Raw genomic sequence first — 18,527 nt, forward strand, 5'->3', positions numbered from 1 at the left:
TCCCAAGGCATACAAAGCATGCTAGCCAAAACGCCACTTCCATACTTTCAATATTCAACCACCATAAGTTTAAGGAAAAATGATACAACACTCCACTAACAAGATCATGACTTAAGATAACTTAGAATAGAAGAGATGAGGTTTGAAAATTAGACTTACAAAGCATTGAGTATAAAGAGAAAACTTAGCACCTTCTCCCTCAAGTTTCTCACTTGGTATGCTTTCAAAAATGTCAAAGTGTGAAAGTTGGCTTTTGTGTAAGTGAAGAGAATTGGTGGGGCATGTGGGACTGAAGGAGATGAGGAAGGGTTGACTTGTGGTGTTTATGTCTGGTTATGGATGATGGGAGAGCTTGCTTGAAAGCTTGGACATAGTCTTGGGCGGATTAGGCTAAGTGTTGGTCGAATGGATGGGGTGATGGAAGTGAGTGAGTTAACTTGAGTTTAAGTTCACTATTTGGGATTACATGAGGGTAAAAACTAGATCATAGGGGGTGGTCAATCAAGGGTGTCTTGCTTGTGGAAGGAGCCAAGGGATGGAGGCCATTCGGTTGGGGCAAAGTTGTTAACACCCGATTGCACCTATTTGGGGTTTAGTTGGGTTTGGTTGGGGTTTCAAGCTCCAAATCAATTGGGGTTGGTCGATAGAAGGTACCATGGTATAAGAAAGTGGATGAGGGTTTAGGAGAAGTACTTGGAGTGTGATGGTTGCTTGTAAGACTTGCTCAAGTCAAGAGGAAAAAAAGAGTCAAATATGAGTCGACTATTTGGAATTTGGGGTTTTGGCTTCTCTCATGAGGTTTGGGGTCTCAAACCCCCTTTTGAGAGATATCCAAGAGAGTATGTGGCTGGTTGGAATAGTGTGGTGGGTTTGAGAGGGGCATAGTCATGTAAGAGAGCGTGTAGTTTGCTTGATTCTCACTCAACCTCCTTACAAAAGTGTATTTCACTTGACATATGTAAAGTGAGTTCTAAATAAAGGGTGGAGATAGTGCCATGTGTCCAATGAGATTTTTTAGTGATCATAGGATGATTTGGACATCCTACATGGTGATGTGACATCTGGTTGGTGATGTGATACGTTAGATGCCACGTGGCACTCTCCAATTGACCCATTTGTCATCTAAAAATCCTAAAACTTTTTATTACACCATTTAATCCTGAAACTTCATACGACTCTAATGATGCAATCCGTTTCTTCTAATTATGATCCTAAATGTCTAAAAAAATTCCAAAAGGCGATCCATCCCCTTAGTGGCTCATAATTCGACAATGCTAACAAACTAAAATCTAACCGATTGTTCGATCCATGAAATCTTCCTAAGTTTTCATGGCATACGTAGAGTCCAAAGAAATCCCTTCCATTAGATTTCTTTCAAGGCGTTACAAACGGGTATCTCTTTGATACCACTTTGTAACAAACCCCAACTATTTGATGGAAATACACAACAAATAGCTCACTTCGAGGTGAGCAACTCAGTATGAAAAAGAAGAAGAAAAAAAGAGAGACTAAGAGAAAAGTTCTATAACATTCCATAATGACCTTACAATACTCTACCTTCAATACATATACTATCAGGCAACCATAACTGAAAGTAAGCAAGATAGGCCATGGGCCAGTTCAAATACAAACGTAAATAGCAATAGTCCAAAAGAAATAAAAATATAGGTCCAAATGTAAAGCAAACTAGGTCCTAATGAAAAAACTCATAGTTCATCAGAAATAACTCACCAAGTCTAATAAGAAAACCAAGATGATGCTTGAGGCTGTGAAGCCCATCAAGGCCAACCTATGTTGCAAGCAGATGCAACTTCTGTTCTCCGTTGACCAACTGACAAGAGTTAGCCCACGCATACTTAGATCCCCCTTCCTCTTTCCTATGTCTCGAGGCTTCACTCTATAGCCTCTCTTCTCCGTACAAACAAATCTATACTTGTCACAATGTCCAAAACCTAAATTGACTCCTTGACCAACCATAGGATGAACTGAGTGCTTGGAATCTCCAATTAGAATGACATTGTCTCCTCTTAAGCCAACAAAATACGTTTCTAACAAGCTTGACTTAGGATAAGTAGCCTATCAATTGTCAAGTGCGCACTTAAGTGGTACAAAGTGCTAGTGCACACTTGATTGGTTCATGGAAAGCACATATATTAAAAATATGCATAAGCACTAAAATTCTACAAAATACGAAATAAAAAAATAAAATAAAAAAGCCTTAAAACAGCAAGGCCATAATATATTTACTTTATTAAATCAATTTGTAGGAGTTCTATGCGACATGGCAATTAAGTAGTCAACTAATCATATAAATTTATATAATTCTTTTGTGGTTTTCAAATATACACATTTATGATATTTCATCAACATAATCAAATTAAAGTGTATGGTTGAAGCTAGGTGGGAAGAGCTAGGCTATGTGCATTCGAAAGGCCAAGGTTGATTGTTGGCCAACATTCTTCATCTTGAAAAGCTACCACAGGCTGGCCCAATTAAGCCTACATTGAATTCCTCTTTGACCCAATCAATCATCCCTACAAATCTTTATATTATTTTATTTTCCACTTTATTACATGACTTCTCTATGGTCATTCTTCTTCTTCTTTTGTTTTTTTTACAGAGAAGTTAAATGTAGTCATATTATTTTCTTTTTGATGTCGGGGACCTCCCAAGACAGAGCCCTTCAGACTCACCCTGCAGAGTAAATTCTTGTCTCGTGCACCGTATCTTTAGAAGTTTTCCTATACGGAACTTAAATGTAATCATATTATGTTAGAAGTTAAAATTTGAACAATTATATACTTGCATCTTGAATGGAAGAGAAAAGGGTAAGCCACCCCAACCTCTTTTAAGTGATCTAGATTAATTGGTTTTACCTTCTTTACATCTTATATTGTAAAATAGAAACACCACCTAAAAGGAGCATCATGCCAACATTCAGTCCCTTTTTATCGCCTAACATCAATGATTGTTCTCACACCACCAACTTGTTAGAGTCTCGTTCCATGAAAGCAAAAACAACATCAAGAGAACAAGAGAAGGGAGAAAAGAAGATGCCCGCCCATCCCTTACTGTGATTAGAAACAGTGAATAAAATCAAACAAGCAGTGAAAAGTTGGGCATTCTTTCCCTTCTGTTTCACCCATTTCACCTCACTGATGAGTACCGAGGCAAAAGCAAAAGTAAAACAACCCTTAGTAGAGGCGGCAAGAAGCATGATTGTACACCCTCCCACATCTGTCTTTTTCCAACCTAAAAATCAATCACAACCCCACATCCCAAAGAGGGCTATTCCACTCTCTTATATGCAAATCAAACCATAATCATTTGGAGATAACCCACACATTAACAACATAAAAAAAAAAAAAATCTTATCCCTCTCATCATGCTTCCACCATTTCCTTTGTTTGTTCTGATGCCAATCCAAAACCCACATAGCTCTAAGGCCGGTCATGGTATCTATAAGTAGAAACGGTATGGAGAGGTAGAGTTTCGTTGTTTGTACTCCTGGCAGCGTTGGCGCAGAACAAGTGCACTGCTTTAGTGTGCTCTTGCTATGTACCATCAAGGAGTTTGGACAACAGGGGTGAAGAAAGCAATAGAAGCAGCAATAGCAACAACACCAAGAAGCAATCCCCTGCAGAAAAGAAAGATGGGGTCATGGAAAAGCTCCATAATCATAATTACAACTTCAAAATAAGAGCAATGGGAGCAGCAACTGTAGGAGAAGTGGGACTAAAGGGCCTCAAATTGAACGCCCTACACTCAAGAGTAATCTCAAGAAAATAACAATAGTGGATGTGGGTGATAATCAACAAAGGATAGAAAAGAGGAAAGTTAGTTGGCCGGATGCTCATGGCAAAGATATTGCTCATGTCCAAGAATTTGAACCAAGGTAAACCATCCCCACCCGATATCCTTTCATGATGAGCTTCTTTCTATTAGATTATAACAATTATGTGAAAATTGTCAGAACAAACAACATATCAACAACAAATTCAGCGGGTGTTTAGTCCGAGTTAACAGCAGATGGAAAAAACTAGTCGAATAGAGCAAACCTTTTCTAAACTACATACGGGACAATAAGAGAAATTATTTACTAGTTAGCTAGTAGCTGTTATGGTGAAAGATAAGGAAGCTTTGGAACCAAAACACCCACCATCACAACTGTGTATTGAAAGCTTAGGTTGACGACAATTTACATATGTACTTCTAGTCTTTTAGCTAGACCGACTCTGCTATACTTCTCACTTTTCTTTTGTTTATAGTGTGTCAGAAGATGGGGAACTTGAGGAAGTAAGGAACTCTTGTGTTTGTGCCATTCAATGAAACAAGGTGTCTAAGGTACGATGCCCTGCTTCACAATGATCACCTGTGCAAGTTTCTAAAAACTCCAATAAACAGTGTATAAGTATATAAACCTCTTTTTTTTTTAAGTATATAAACCTCTGAATGATGCATGATTTTCGTACCAGTATAATGACCATATGAGGAGTTGACCTAATAATATGATTATTTCAAAATAATTCTCATGCTCAAAAGGTATATCTCTTGCTGAACCATTTAAATCATGAATCCTCAAAAGTTATGAATGGGGAAGGTACTATCAACCATGTAACATTGGGAACCATTCAGGGGTGCATTAATGGGGAAAAAGAAACAGTAAGTCTTGATTGTCTAAACAAGTGTATGGAACTTGAGGCACCATGTAGAAGTAATAAAACACAATATGTAGGGACTCAAATGACACTTGAGCTACAGCCAGGGCACCTATTTTTCTGTAGTCATCATATCTCGGAATAAAGAAATATGATAGATATAATGGGAATAGCTTTTAGGAAGGTCATGCTGCTCCTCAATTGAAATCACAACAATAAAAAATAATTCACTAAAACATATGCATATATAGGTTATAAAGTGTTGCTGCAAGCCGGGGGAAGCAAACGAATGCAAATATACATCTAGAAATAGTCTTATATTCTTGCAAATGTTTCTAGTTTATAATGCTGAATCAGTACTGTTGATGAGTACGTACAGTTTGAAAACTTTCTACATATGACCCTATGACATTTCAAATTAAGTGCCATTCTTGGTTCTTAAAGGTTGCAGATAGGTGATTTGACTGCTTACTAGTTTCAAAAAATATTCCTTATATGCATCTTACATCATAAATCATAAATTTATGAAATGTGCATGAAACTTCATTACTGTAACACTTGTCACAAAGCGTAACTCGGGTTTTGGCATAGGTAGCCATGCATACAGAATCTCGATCCTAGCTAGCTGTTAGCCAAGCTCAAAACACAGATCGTAATACTAGGTCATTGTCTGATTGCCATCCCTAGCTAGCACTAGCGGCATGTGCCACGTATATACGTTCAAAACGTATACATACGCATGCACATGTTATTTCTAGCAGATATTTTATAGAATTTCCATGAACTCAGTCAATGAAATAAGAAAAAGTCTATACTTAGTCCGGTTCTTTCACCAACACCACACACCGTGACATGGCGAACCCGGTTTGACCACCATGTCACGGTTTTGCAACAAAATGGCTCGAAACCAAACCCACCCACGCCCTTCTCCTTAGCGCAGAAACCAAACCCAAATCCAAAGCCACGCCCTTCGTCTTCTCCTTTAGCACAGAAACCAAACCAAACCCAAACCCACGCCCTTCATCTTCTCCATCGTCTTCTCCTTTAGCGCAGAAACCAAACCCAAACCCACACCCTTCGTCTTTTCCTTCATCTTCTCCTTCGTCTTCTCCTTTAGCGCAGAAACCAAACTCATGCCCTTCGTCTTCTCCTTAGCATAGAAACCCTAAACTCCACGCAGAAACCCACGAGTCTTCCGAGTCCCCTCCGAAGCTCCGAATCATCTCAGACGACATGGCAGTGAATCATTTCAGGTTGTGTAGATTTTTTAATGGCTTGTATTTTTTTTTTTTTCTGAGGGTATACAAAGTGGAGGAACTTGAGGTGATGAGGGAAGAGAACCCTGGCAATGGATGATTTGAATGAACAAAGTTGCAGAGTTCGGTGACGGAGGGACAGTTAATCTGGAGAATTTGATTAGCTGATTTAAATCTCTAATTAGTAGTGTGGATGATATTTTTGGACCTTAGATCATCTGATAATTAGGGTGTAAAATGTTTTTGAAGATGAGTGTAATTGTTTTTCTTGTACAAATCACACTTGACTACTGTATGATACGAACTCTGTAAAAAAAGTTGATTTTGCTGGAGTTTTATATCCCCCAATGGACATTTGCAAGATGCTCATCTTCTCTTTTAGCTACACTCTGTTTAGCCATGCCATCCACTACAATGTTCAGTTGGTGTTGGTAAGGAAACGGCGGAGGGGCGAATCTGAATGGAATATTTGGGGGAGAAGGTTGAAAATGTGGGAGTAGTCTTCCAAAACGAATCGTTTTGAAAAGAAAAAAGAAAAAAGAAAATAGCTCAGCTAGTGTGTGGTGTTGGGGACTTAAGTGGCCGATGAGTAGAATTACTCATGAAATAAACGCTTATTGTTTGGTGGTGCGCATATATATATATATATATATGTAGAATACATTGTATTTTCGATTCACATGACTTTAAACTATCAATAGTACTGTGATCAATTTGTATCCTAAATTACCAAATCTTATCAATTTGCACCATTGGTCAAGATCTGGCAATTATGGTTGTGCTATGTGCCCTATTTTTCATCGATTTTAATGATAAGATCATCTTGATCGGGTCCGAATTGCCAATTTCAGCAATTTAATTAAGATGCTAATTAATTGAAATTTTGATGGTAAACGGTGATAATTGTAGGTGCATGCATGCTTCTCTCAAATGATTACATAGACAGTTGATTTTCTTTTCATACATAGATGTGAATCATGTGATATTTGCTTGAAAGTCAACTGAACACCTAACTACGAGGTGAGAACGTTACTCAAACAGAATCTAATGCGAGAAGTCAAGCTCAAACAGAATCTAATGAATTCATGAGTATCGCACATGATCATGACCTAGTAAAAAAGGTCAGCCTTACTAAACGAAATAAATGTTGTTCATGAGAAATGAAACCAAGTAGCAGCAAAACCAATGCATTTATCCGGAGATTAAAATCAGAATGTTCACGCCATTTTAAAGCCTACCAAACTGATTATATTCATAGAGAATGGAGAACATTCTGATTTAACTTGCTGTTATTTTGTCAAAGGCCTGTGGCCTGATTGACATAACTTTCAGCGGTCTAAAGTTCGAAATCCCCTCCCCCCACTTTAAAAAAAAAAAAGAACTTGCTGTTATTTTTTTCCTGATTTATCAGTTCTATAGTGTGTGTATATATATATGATACTAACTAGTGAACTGACATGATTCTTTTTTCTTGTCTTTTTCAGGCAACGGTGGGGCTGGCTAGAGTATATTTTCTTTTGGGGGTGAGGGGGACCAGCGGTGATACTTGTTAGAAAAAAATAGTCATAAACTTGCGTGATTTATATTTTAATTCAATGGAAAATAGTGGGAAAATCAATTTTCTTTCAATGTTATGTGGGTGCATGCAATGTTATATATGATCTAGTGTTTTGCTTTGTCAATGCATAGGTCATTGGATCTGACAAGTTCTCTGTTTTCCTAAAATGGGAAAATTCTTGATGGATGCTTGTCCGTGAAAATACCTCTCCAAACATATGAAAGCCCTTGCTTCTTACTTGTATGCTTCTCCCATGAAGCTGTCTGCATTGAGCTTTTAATTTTAAGAGTAACATTGGATATGGCCATAAACTCAATTATACTTTAAGGTGAATGGGCCAGAAAGAACAGGAAGAACCAATATTCAAGATGAGCTGGTATATCATGTATCTAGAGATTGATCCAATGAGGAGATATCAAGAAGATCAAATTGGAAACGTTTTCAGATGCACATGCTCATGATTGGAAGCAGCGTGCTATGTCTCCAACAAAAAATCTATGTGCAGTCACTTTTACGTACTCTTTACACACTTCACCAATGTGTTTAACTGCATCATTTTTTTTAATATAAAATAACTCTTTTGGCCAATCATATCGATAGAGTGCACAAGGACTACGTAAAAATGACTGTATGTAGCAGAACTCATGTTTCCAACCCGGAGAGGACGAAGTAGATTGCATCGCCGTCAAGTACATGGAGGGGACTTGATAGTGGTAAGAAAGGTTCGAAAATGAAGAAAAACACACAAGAAAATAAGACCTTGACCAAGAGTTCGCCCGCCCAAAGAAGAAAAAATAAAAAGTTATGGTTATTTATGGCGACAATTGAAAAATGTAAGCAACTTGTAATGCAAAAGTATAGAACTGAAGCTTCTACCTGAAAACAGAACTAAATACTTTTTGCTGTCTGTGAGAAAAAAGAAGTAAAGAACTCTTTTTTTGCCTCTTCATCCTGATTTGTTATCATTCCAATTTCCCCTGTTATCATTCCAACCCAAGCATCTAACTTTAAAGATCGATCCCCACCGACAAGAATAATCTTTATATGGTTTCAAAAAATAAAACTGTCGAGTTGGTGACAAGAAGACACTACGGCGCAATAATGCTATCTCAGAAGAATAAAAGAATCAAAACCCCAATAAACAAATTGTTCATCTTGTTACAAATTCTTGATATTGACAGTAAAAATAAAAAAGACAACAGGAAATTATAAAGGGTAATAATATCTGCAGCTGTAAATGAAACCTCATACAAACTAGCGTGGACTGTTCATCATCCCTGTGAGATTAAAGGTAAATCAGACAGGAGGATGAAAGTGAATCAAGTAATCTAAAATGGTGATAACACCCACCAACGACAAGCAATTGTTGCAAAAATCACAATTTTCGTTTCTATTTTCCTCCCCCACAATAGTTTACTGGATTTTCCCTTGACCAAAGCAAGCATGCATCGTCACTCTCCAAATAGAAAAAGCATGGCCACCTACTTTCTCCCCTCACTATCATGAATTTATAGATTAATGAAACTATATGTCCTATCTGTGTCTGCTGGGTTCCCTTAGTAAGATAAATTATCGTTTTACATTTGGATCTTACTCTCGACACCGACTTCATTGCTTATGACTTTTTCCTTTCTTTGACTTGTTCTTCTCCTGCATCTTCTTTTTCTTAGCTTCAGCAGTAGTCCAACAGTAATCTTGGGGAATTGCAAATGGGTCTTGAATATTTTCTATCCTACTACTAGAGCTGGCAGTGGATGAGCTAGGGCGTTGATAAGGGGCTTTTATCCACTGAAACCAAGATGAACTCGACGAATACATCACTGCTGGGCTCTCTCGCCCTGCAGCAGAAGGGCTTGAAGGGGGCGTTGAGAACTCATCCAATGGCTGTAGTTCTTCAAACTTGGTAAAAGTAACCAGAACCCTAATAGTGGGAACCACTGGGATAGCAACCTGTATGCATAAAGATAATTATTTTATCAAACAGTTGAAGGAACAAAAGAAACACTATTAACAAGAAAAAACAAGGACTACAAATCCATTGAGGATTCAAAGAAAACCGCTTGGTCAGAACAGAATAGCATTCAAAACCAGAAAGAACAAGAAGAAAACATACCACAAAACAACAGAATACATTTTCCAACAAATGCAACAAAAATCCAAGATAAAATTGCATAACTTATCTAGTGCAGATACACACTAGATACAATTGTTTGGACTTTGACATATTTCAATGCGTCCAACAATGGAGATTATATATAAAGACCAGAAAAGCCTTTAACTCATTCACAAGTCGTTTCTAACCAGAGCATACAATTATAGAAAGTTTCAGAAGAAAAGCATTTTTTTTCCCCACTTCTCTCCAATGGCACCCAGGCTTTGACTGAAGTTGTATGCAGGCTGCATTAGTGCAAGACTAAGAAATCTCTTTGTATCAACAATGCAATTTGACACATATCCTAGGTTTCTTTTACTGAATTTCTCCAGACAGAGATTGTAGAACAAGACAGTACGATTATTGGCACCAAGTAATGGACAAGAAGATTGCTCTTCATTCCTAGTAACATATGAATGCCAACAAGATTATGCCATAACAGGCTACAAGGCATCGTTCGAAGAACATACAAAACGTTTTCTAGATGCCATCTGACTGTAGATACTCTAGGTTGATAAGGGATAGAGTCCAGCACTTGAGATTGACCATAAAGAATATTTCACAAGGAATGAAGATAGGATTGCCACAAGACCTGCTGCTATAATCTACGTTTCGGAATTCAAGGACGACAAAGAAACAAAATGTGGTTAAATGAGCCTATCAAATTGAAAATGATGAAATGGATCAGCAGGAGTACCAGAAAGGATTGGCACCAATGTAGGAAAGACCATGGATAGTAATCCAACATGTTACAACCACATGCAATGAAGGCCAAGAAATGAGATAGTAAGAGAAAGCAACCTAATTCACATTGGAGTAGGGGCAGAGGGAGGCCTAAAGTAATATGGGCAGAAAGAAGATATGATCAATGGGGAGTTGAAAGAGAATGCAGTTAGGGATAAAACAAGCCAAAGTATAAGAGAATCAGATTATAAGACAGCACAATGATCATATATTCGCATAATCCAACCTTCCAAAAGAGGACTAGGCATAAGAATTAACTCCCACTTCCCAAAGCAAGGCAAAGCATAAAAGATTTGGCTCCAATTTTGTATAAATTAATAAGTGTCAGAACAGTGGTAGTCGTTTTCACAGGCAAATAGCTTGCCTCTCCCAAACTTCATGTTTTTAAGGAGTTCAGCTGTTGTATAAGAACATCCAGTGAAAAAAAAAATGACTTTGAAGCGCAACCATTACGCTCTCCTCACTTCTTACTCTCAAAATTCTAATCAGAAACTTCATCAAAAAAATTATTTTACGAGCTAAATTAAAGGATTTGGCACTTTGACGATGTTTTTCAATCAAACAATAATTATGCAGTTAATTCTAGGTTACAATTAGCCTGTATAAAGGCTCCCAGCAACATAGTCCTAAGTTCTAAACTCACCAAAGAAGGCTTATAACTAGACCAAATGGCTGTGTCAAACTCAAAGCAGGACATTCTAGGTTTACAAGTCTGGGCACAGATTTTTACGTCCAGGGCTGGATTTATGCATCATAACTAGACCAAATGGATGTGTCAAACTCAAAGCAGGACTTAATTGTTAAGTTTTAACACAAAGCTACAGTCAAGCACAACCTTGACTACCCGGATCAGTTCTATTGACAATATCTTCAGAACTGAGCAACTAAACCTGGAAACTGTATAAACACATCCACTTAATAAGATGATAGGGCTCAAGTGTGTTGAAGGACTTCCTTTTAAAAATCCTTGCCCAGGCCCACTTAAATAATGTGGGTTCAAGCAGCAATTTAATACTCGACTGGTAACCAACCTGTTTAGTATCCTAACTGTGATCAGGTCAACCTACCAAAAATCATTCATTTCGTTTTGGTTTGGATGGGTGGAGGGCCCAGGTAGCATTTCTCCAGGCGTATTCATAACACAATGAAATGATTTTTTTTATTGACACCGGGTGTCCAAAAACAGAGTCCTAACTAATCCCGGGGGTGCACAGGCCCCTAACAATTAGTTTCCCGCAAGTGCATCTCGGGTAATTCAAGGAGAAGATTCCCCTGTCCGATGGCCCCTAGAGATTGTTTGCAACCAAGAGGATTCGAACCTTACACCTTGGAGGGAGCATACCACCAAGCCCAAGGCCTTTACCACTTGAGCCAACCCCTAGGGGTTACACAATGAAATGATACCAACACAAAACAACTGAAACAGACATCAAACACAAAATAACATCAATCAGCACCCTTTATGATTGCCGATGGCCAAAATAATTCTAAAAATGAAAATTTTTGAAGTCTTGAAGAGATATGGCATAGAAAGGCACAAACCCATTTTTTCCAACTTTTAAAGATGCGAAATTATTTGACCTATAAAAGCCAAGGAAAGTCCAGTTTTATCTTGGCTTATTAGCTACCAAGATAGGAAAGCCCTGACAAAGGCAAAACTGATCCCAAGCTCACCCTCGAATGAAAAAAATTATATTATCTATTTGTTTCATATGTATAGCCATTTTCATTTTCAAGTAGTATTTTGATTGACGGTGTATTATTCAATAGATGACTGGTAGGTCTAAGATTACTAACAGTACGATTTTGCTACACAAGTCAGAACACCATCAGGCCCAAAAACAAACTAAAGAAACAATTAGAGACCACTATGACCATCATGAAAAAGACATTTTCAATCAAGATCTCAGCATAACACAACAATAAAGCTCGTGAACAGGTGAGCAACAAGGTATTAGATGGACTTCAAAAACTTTATTCCATACAATACTAACAGAGTCAGAAACTTGCTGCCCTCTTTGTAACAATAAATGCACTAAGTGATATCATTTCCTAAGAAGTTCATGCACACAACGCTGCTCCTGGACACCCAGTGGCAATAAAAAAAAAGTTCACGCACACACTATCACCATCCATATAGGTCATGAGATTGTTTAACTCATCCAGAAGGCTACTGCAAGACCAAACTTCAATACAGGTCAGATCTGAAACCCTAATGCAAAACAGTTCCTCCTAAGAGGTCTATCCCTACCACAGTGAATAGCCTTGACACAATAGCTAAAGCAGGGAGCAGGGATACAAAAGCAGAAAAATTATTTTTCAGAGAAAAATACTTGACCTAAGGTTATTGAAAGATGAAACATACCTTGACAGGAAAGGTTCCCATTGGAAGCTTGGTAGTAAGCAGTTCCCTCAAACGACGAATTGCCTTAACCTTATTTGCCAGAATGTCGAGCAATGGCAGCAATTCTTCAGTTTGTAGCGGAAAGTTTGGGGAAAGCCACAGAATAGGCCTCAATCCTTTCTTATACTCATTCTCGCGGACAGCATCCTTGTGGCGATTTCTGCTCTCAGAGCTCATAGAAGAAGATGTTTTGGTATCCCTCCCTCTACGGTGCTCATCCCCTCTTATGACAATCTCCACAGAGTGTCTTCCCGGTTTGGGCTGATTTCTGGTGGGAGAATCTCCCAGTAGATCACTCACCTTGTCATCCACACACAGAGAATTTCTCGGTGGAACAGTCTTCTTCGGTGCTTCATTTTTAGAATCCCGTTTCCTCCATCCAGCAAACCATCCTTTCTTTTCCTGCTTAGATTCTCCATTTCTACAGCCATTCACATCTTCCAAAGGAATCTCCCTGTGCTCGTAAGAACTATGGCGATGCCCAATAATCTCATCACCATTATCAATCGCTGATTCTGATGTATCCAACTTAAGAGCAGCTTCAAGTTGTCTCCTCTCATCCTCTGTCAAAATGTCACTGAGCTCCTCACTATCTGTTTCGTTTTCATTGCAAGATGAGAACAACTCATCGTCTGTCATAGCCCCTGGGACTCTCCTAGATTTGATGCTCACAACCACATTGTGCATGTCATACACCTTAGCCTTCCATGCACCAACCATTTCTGTTTTCTCCTGTCGTCTCCATGTTAATTGTGCCAAGAGAACTGCCTGAGTCACATCAATCCCAGGCCTGAATATATTAGTCTGAGACATTGCAGCCACTTCCTGTCGAACCTCTTCTTCAGTAGCTGGAGAACCAGCACCATCCAAAGCATTCATGATCTCTCTATCCTTGTGTGAAATCATGCAAAGTGACCCAGGAGGAATCTTCCCATCCTCAGACCCATCGCCAAGGAAAATAATACTCTGATCTGACCGCTGAATCCTAAAACCATCGAACCCAGCCAAAGTCATGTCTGCCCTCAAATTCGCACCCCTCTTCCAAATTTTGTAAGTATCCGAAGGGGCAATCCTTGAAATAAAAGGAATCACAGAACTCTCAAAGTGGAATGTAATTTCCATATAGAAGTCCCTCATCCTTCGCATAGTTCCTATCAAGCGAGGCAACCGTCTACACCATTTTGCCCAGGCCAATGGCTGGTAGTGCCTAACTATTATCATGGAAATCCCTTCTTCTCTGTGGCATATCGCTTCCTGGAGCGCACTCCACCCTTGTTCATTCTGCAAGCTCCAATCTGCCCCAGCAACCATAAGCATTTCGGTTGCTGTCTCATCACCAAGCTTCACAGCCAAGTGAAGTGGGGTGTCACGGTTTGGAACATCTCGCCGATCGATCACAGCAGCAATTGCATCGGCTTTCTCTTCCTCGGCCATCGAAGCAGCCTCAGTGCGAATTTCAGCTGGGTTACAGAGGCGTGGGAGACCTGCGAGTATCCGCTTGAGACTGGCATAATCCTTCATGGCAATGGCCTTGTGCACAGGGCTATGAGCATATTTTGAAATATCAATACCCGCCATGCCTCAGGGGTAGATATCGCCACCCAGACAAATAAACGCAATCAAACCTCCAATTCAATCATCCAACACTCGAATGCAATGAATGACCGCTGTTTAGGACATAGTATAACCACAATCAGCAACAACTCATCAATTCAGGGGAGTGAATTCAAACAAACGAAACAGACCCAGTTTACAATTAAAAACCAAAATGAGAAATCCCTAGCAGCCTTCCCCAGGAATGGAGTTAGATCCAATTCAAATTACCCAAATGGAACAAGAGAACAGCATATAAGACACGGTCGACACCTATCAGAGACAGAAGAAAAGAATCCAGGGTGGGCCCAAAGCAAGGAACCAAGAGGCCAGGAAATCTCACCTTCTTCTTCTCCCACTTCTTCTTTTGCTTCTTCTGTTACCCTCCAAAAGACCAAGACCGAGATTATACACCCAAAGAACCTGAGGCACTCAACCCCACCACCTGTCGCTCTATCTCTCTCTCCCTCTCTCTCTGCAAGTTGAGAAAGAACAAAACATCCTTGTGATCCAATCCAGATCAGACAAATCCAGGAACACGCATGTGGGTGCTTGAAACAAAATTCTACAATTTAAAAATAAAAATCAAGGGACAAAATAAGAGTGGAGGAATCTGATAAAGAAATGGAAAAGGGCATAGAATCAAGAAAGCAAAAAAACCCCACCATGGAGCCAAAGCTCACAAAAATTGTATATATAGAAAGGGAATAAACAAAAAAAGGGAATCAAAGCAAGGAATTGATACAAAATATGTTTTTTGGTACAAAGACACGAAATTTATCAGAAAATTTACCTCTCTTTAGAGTTCTGAGTATATTAGAGAATGGCAAGTGTGATTGGAAGAGAAAGACTGTAGGAGAGATAGGAGGAGAGGCATCTTTTCGTTCTCCCTTTTTTAATTTTATTTTTTTGTTTTCAAGTTTTTACCTTTTTGAACAAAGAAGGATAAGACACAGAAGAAAGAGAAAAGACAGAAGGTCGAAAACGGGAAGGGTCATGTGAGCCAGAAAAGAGGAAACTTTCTTTGAGATTTCCTATTTTTATATTAATTAATGTGATTTAATTGGCTGCTAATTATTTATAATTAATCTGGTTTAATTAGTCTGTTTGACTAAAGGGACTCTGAGGTACTGCTTTTTATTTTTATTTTTTTAATTTTCACAAAGAGAATTTATTTTAATTAATTCAAAAGAATCCAAAATTGGGAGCATTTATTAACCTTGATCGAGTTGTAACTGCTGGAGCCTGAATTCTTTTTTTGAAGGATAGCGCATGCATTAGCAGCCCACTAGGGTCTCCTGTCAGACAGACTGTCATGGTATATGATCCGAACCCGTATCTCAGAGCTCCATGCTTCTTTCTATGCCCCCCTTCCAGCAATTGGGTCTGGCTTTCAAGATCTCATTGGCTGGCTTGTATTTCACTTGATAATATATTATTTTTAAAACAATTATTTTCACCAATCATTATTTATCACCTTATATCTTATAAAAAAATATTTTCATATTCTATAAAAAATATCCTCACTCTATAAAAAAATTATAAGTATAAGGTGTGAGAGTAAATAGTAACTAATATATTATAAATCTCTTATTTCTATGATATTTGTTAAGATGATCAGATTATCTTATAAAAATAAATTTCACAAACATTTCTCTATTTATTCATCTTTAAGATTTGGCAGCACTTATGTTGGCATGATATATCATAAGTGATGAAAAAAATGGAGGCTGGATTTGAATATTTTTCGAAGTTTCTCTTTGATCTAGTTTTTCTTTATTTGTGAATTGTTACGATGAAATGAGTAATATTGTAACTTTGTTTTTGTTACGATTTTATAGATATAAGGATGATATTTCGTCGAGTCTATATTGAATCATGACCTAACTTCAATCTCGACGACAATTTAAATTTTACACAACAATTTACTGCTCGTATCAACAAATTAGAAGAGATTTCAACAGACAACCATGTAATTAAATTTAAGACCTGGTATACATACATGTTCTTAATCTATCCAACCTAATAAGAGTAGGCCCGGTTTGGATGCCCATATGAGATATAAAATTTTATCACCTATCTCATATAAATTGTGCTTCATCTTTCATCTGTCTATCCAAACGGTAGAATATAAAATTTTATCTCATTTCTGATTTTTCAACCATCGCTATAATAACGATACAGTTGATTTGTTACAAAATTTCATTTGCCTCTACAGTGTCGTTATAGTAACGCTAACTACCACATTTTTAATATATATAATTATCTATTAGAATTTTTTATTTTATTGTAATATATAATTAGAAAAATATATTTTGAATTTTATAAAATATAGTATAATAAATAGGTCATAATTAGAATAATTTAGTTTAACAAATAAATGCGTTCATATTTGAGAATCTTGAAATAATCACGGCAAAATACAAAAAATATATTTTGGGAAAGTCAAAATATTTATGAGTTTTTAAATTAATAATAGATATTTCTTATTTTTAATATATTCATAATATTTTCTGCCCAATAATTAAAAATAATTTTTAATAATTGGTGAGACTCATCACTTTATCAAATCTCTAAAAAGTTAATAACATCTCATTTCATCTCACTATCCAAATACATTCTTTTTTGTTTACAAAATATCTCATTTCATCTCACTATCTAAATATACACTTTTTCACAAACCATCTCATCACATCTTAACTTAAAAATCTCACTACTATTTAAAACATCTCATCTCATGAATTGTATGATCAGACGAGAGTTAAGTTTTTTCTAGTAAATCAAGATAATTAGAAAACTCATTCCCTTGTCATTTCTCAATTTAAGAATAATAACCAAAAATAGATTGAGCTGTTCTATGGTGTTTGAATTGCTAACATCTTTGGCTTTAATGCACCTCCATTATCATTCCAAGTTTTAATGAGTAATTCATCTCAATTATTATGTAACGAACAACACACTAATTGTTTGATCGGTTTCAATCTCATAAAGGATACTCAGAAGTTGTTATGTGAAAGAATGGAAAGAAATTTAATATGAACAACAAACACACATTAATTCCAATAATTTAGGGATTTGCAGTCTCATAAATCACGCATGTTTATTTGGAATCGGCACTCCATGATTGTAATCCAGGCTGCAATTAGCTTTTTGAGGAGCAGCTGAGCTGAGCAGAGCTGAGGTTGTGGGTGGTAGGGGCAACTTGGCCAGCAGATTGCCCTCGATTACTGCACATGATTTTGCTATTGCCCTTTCAGGCATTTGGCATAACGAATCCAAACGAGCATATCCAATACTAACAGCAAAAAATCAAAAATATATTAAATACAAATAAAGTCAAAGTCCGCCCCTCCCTTCTTTAAAAAAAAAAAAGTTCTTGGGAGTTAATTATCCATACAATAAGAAACTTTTGTACGTGGGACCAACGAACCAAAATGTTGCATACTTGCCATAGGTGTTGGTTCGGTTACTTTGAGATTTAATTAAGGAATTTGAATTTTAAATCATTATTTTTGAAAGAATAATTCTTTTTATCAGTCACTATTCATTATCCCACACTCTACATTTTATAAAAAAAAACTATTAAATGTGGAGTATGAGAGTGAATAGTGATTGATGTATAGTAAAATGTCTTTTGTTTCAAATTCAATTTAAAAAAAAAAATTAAATCAAGATTTTTAAAAGCTTATCTGAATTTGGTAACAAATTTGTCACTCAAGAAGGAACTCGACCAGCTTGTGGGCAACACAATGGTTCAATGGCTACTCAATGGCAACATGTGGCAAGATCAATGGGCGGCCGGGCGACATCTGATAGCAGCAGGTAGGAGGAGACATGGGGGTTTAAAGTTAAGGACCAACCAACCAAAAGAGGTTAGAATTCCAAAACTTCAATTAAATAGCAAAAGAAAAAAAAACGAAAAGTAAATAGAGGAAAGAGGGGATCTGGTTTCTCGTTGGGGGAAGAGGAAGGGGGAGTTGGGTAGAGTTTTTGGGGTGTTTGAGGCAATCTGTCAAACAGGGGAGAGGGGTGGAAAAACTAACCAATCCAAATGATTATTTTCAACCTTTGAACAGATTTCTTTATTCTTTTGTGTCTGCCTTACCTTTTCTGGGGAGACTCCAAATTAAATCAATCTTTTTAATATTCATCGGATGTTTGT

General features: G+C 37.5%; 1 protein-coding gene and 1 long non-coding RNA gene across 5 annotated transcripts; one reads left to right on the top strand and one right to left on the bottom strand.

Annotated features, from left to right (window-relative positions):
• The first annotated feature begins 3,212 nt into the window (after positions 1 to 3,212).
• Positions 3,213 to 7,617, top strand: LOC121251520. Of its 2 annotated transcripts, none has more exons than XR_005938041.1 (3): positions 3,213 to 3,895; positions 4,269 to 5,320; positions 5,356 to 5,459. It is a non-coding gene; the product is annotated as an uncharacterized LOC121251520 (long non-coding RNA). The 2 variants fall into 2 exon arrangements; XR_005938042.1 differs by lacking the exon at positions 5,356 to 5,459 and adding an exon at positions 7,399 to 7,617 and having other exon boundaries at positions 3,281 to 3,895; positions 4,269 to 4,344.
• A 1,182-nt stretch (positions 7,618 to 8,799) lies between these two features.
• On the bottom strand, positions 8,800 to 15,363 carry LOC121251504 (ankyrin repeat domain-containing protein 13C). Of its 3 annotated transcripts, none has more exons than XM_041150768.1 (4): positions 15,159 to 15,363; positions 14,709 to 14,930; positions 12,734 to 14,439; positions 8,800 to 9,422 (listed from the first exon to the last, which is right to left on the bottom strand). In XM_041150768.1, the coding sequence occupies exons 3-4, from the start codon at positions 14,348 to 14,350 to the stop codon at positions 9,081 to 9,083; spliced, it is 1,959 nt and encodes a 652-aa protein (XP_041006702.1). In that variant the 5' UTR covers positions 14,351 to 14,439; positions 14,709 to 14,930; positions 15,159 to 15,363; the 3' UTR covers positions 8,800 to 9,080. The 3 variants fall into 3 exon arrangements, with proteins under 3 accessions (XP_041006702.1, XP_041006711.1, XP_041006719.1); XM_041150777.1 differs by having other exon boundaries at positions 14,709 to 14,840; positions 15,159 to 15,360; XM_041150785.1 differs by having other exon boundaries at positions 12,734 to 14,840; positions 15,159 to 15,360.
• Between the last annotated feature and the right edge of the window lie 3,164 nt (positions 15,364 to 18,527).

Source organism: Juglans microcarpa x Juglans regia, chromosome 1D (assembly GCF_004785595.1).
Source record: "Juglans microcarpa x Juglans regia isolate MS1-56 chromosome 1D, Jm3101_v1.0, whole genome shotgun sequence".
Classification (NCBI taxonomy): Eukaryota; Viridiplantae; Streptophyta; class Magnoliopsida; order Fagales; family Juglandaceae; genus Juglans; species Juglans microcarpa x Juglans regia.

Excerpts from the sequence above, each read along its gene's own strand:
- LOC121251504 (XM_041150768.1), bottom strand. The coding sequence starts at position 14,350 with ATGGCGGGTATTGATATTTCAAAATATGCTCATAGCCCTGTGCACAAG. Across the intron at positions 9,423-12,733 it reads TGGGAACCTTTCCTGTCAAG|GTTGCTATCCCAGTGGTTCC; the intron begins GTATGTTTCATC and ends TTATGCATACAG.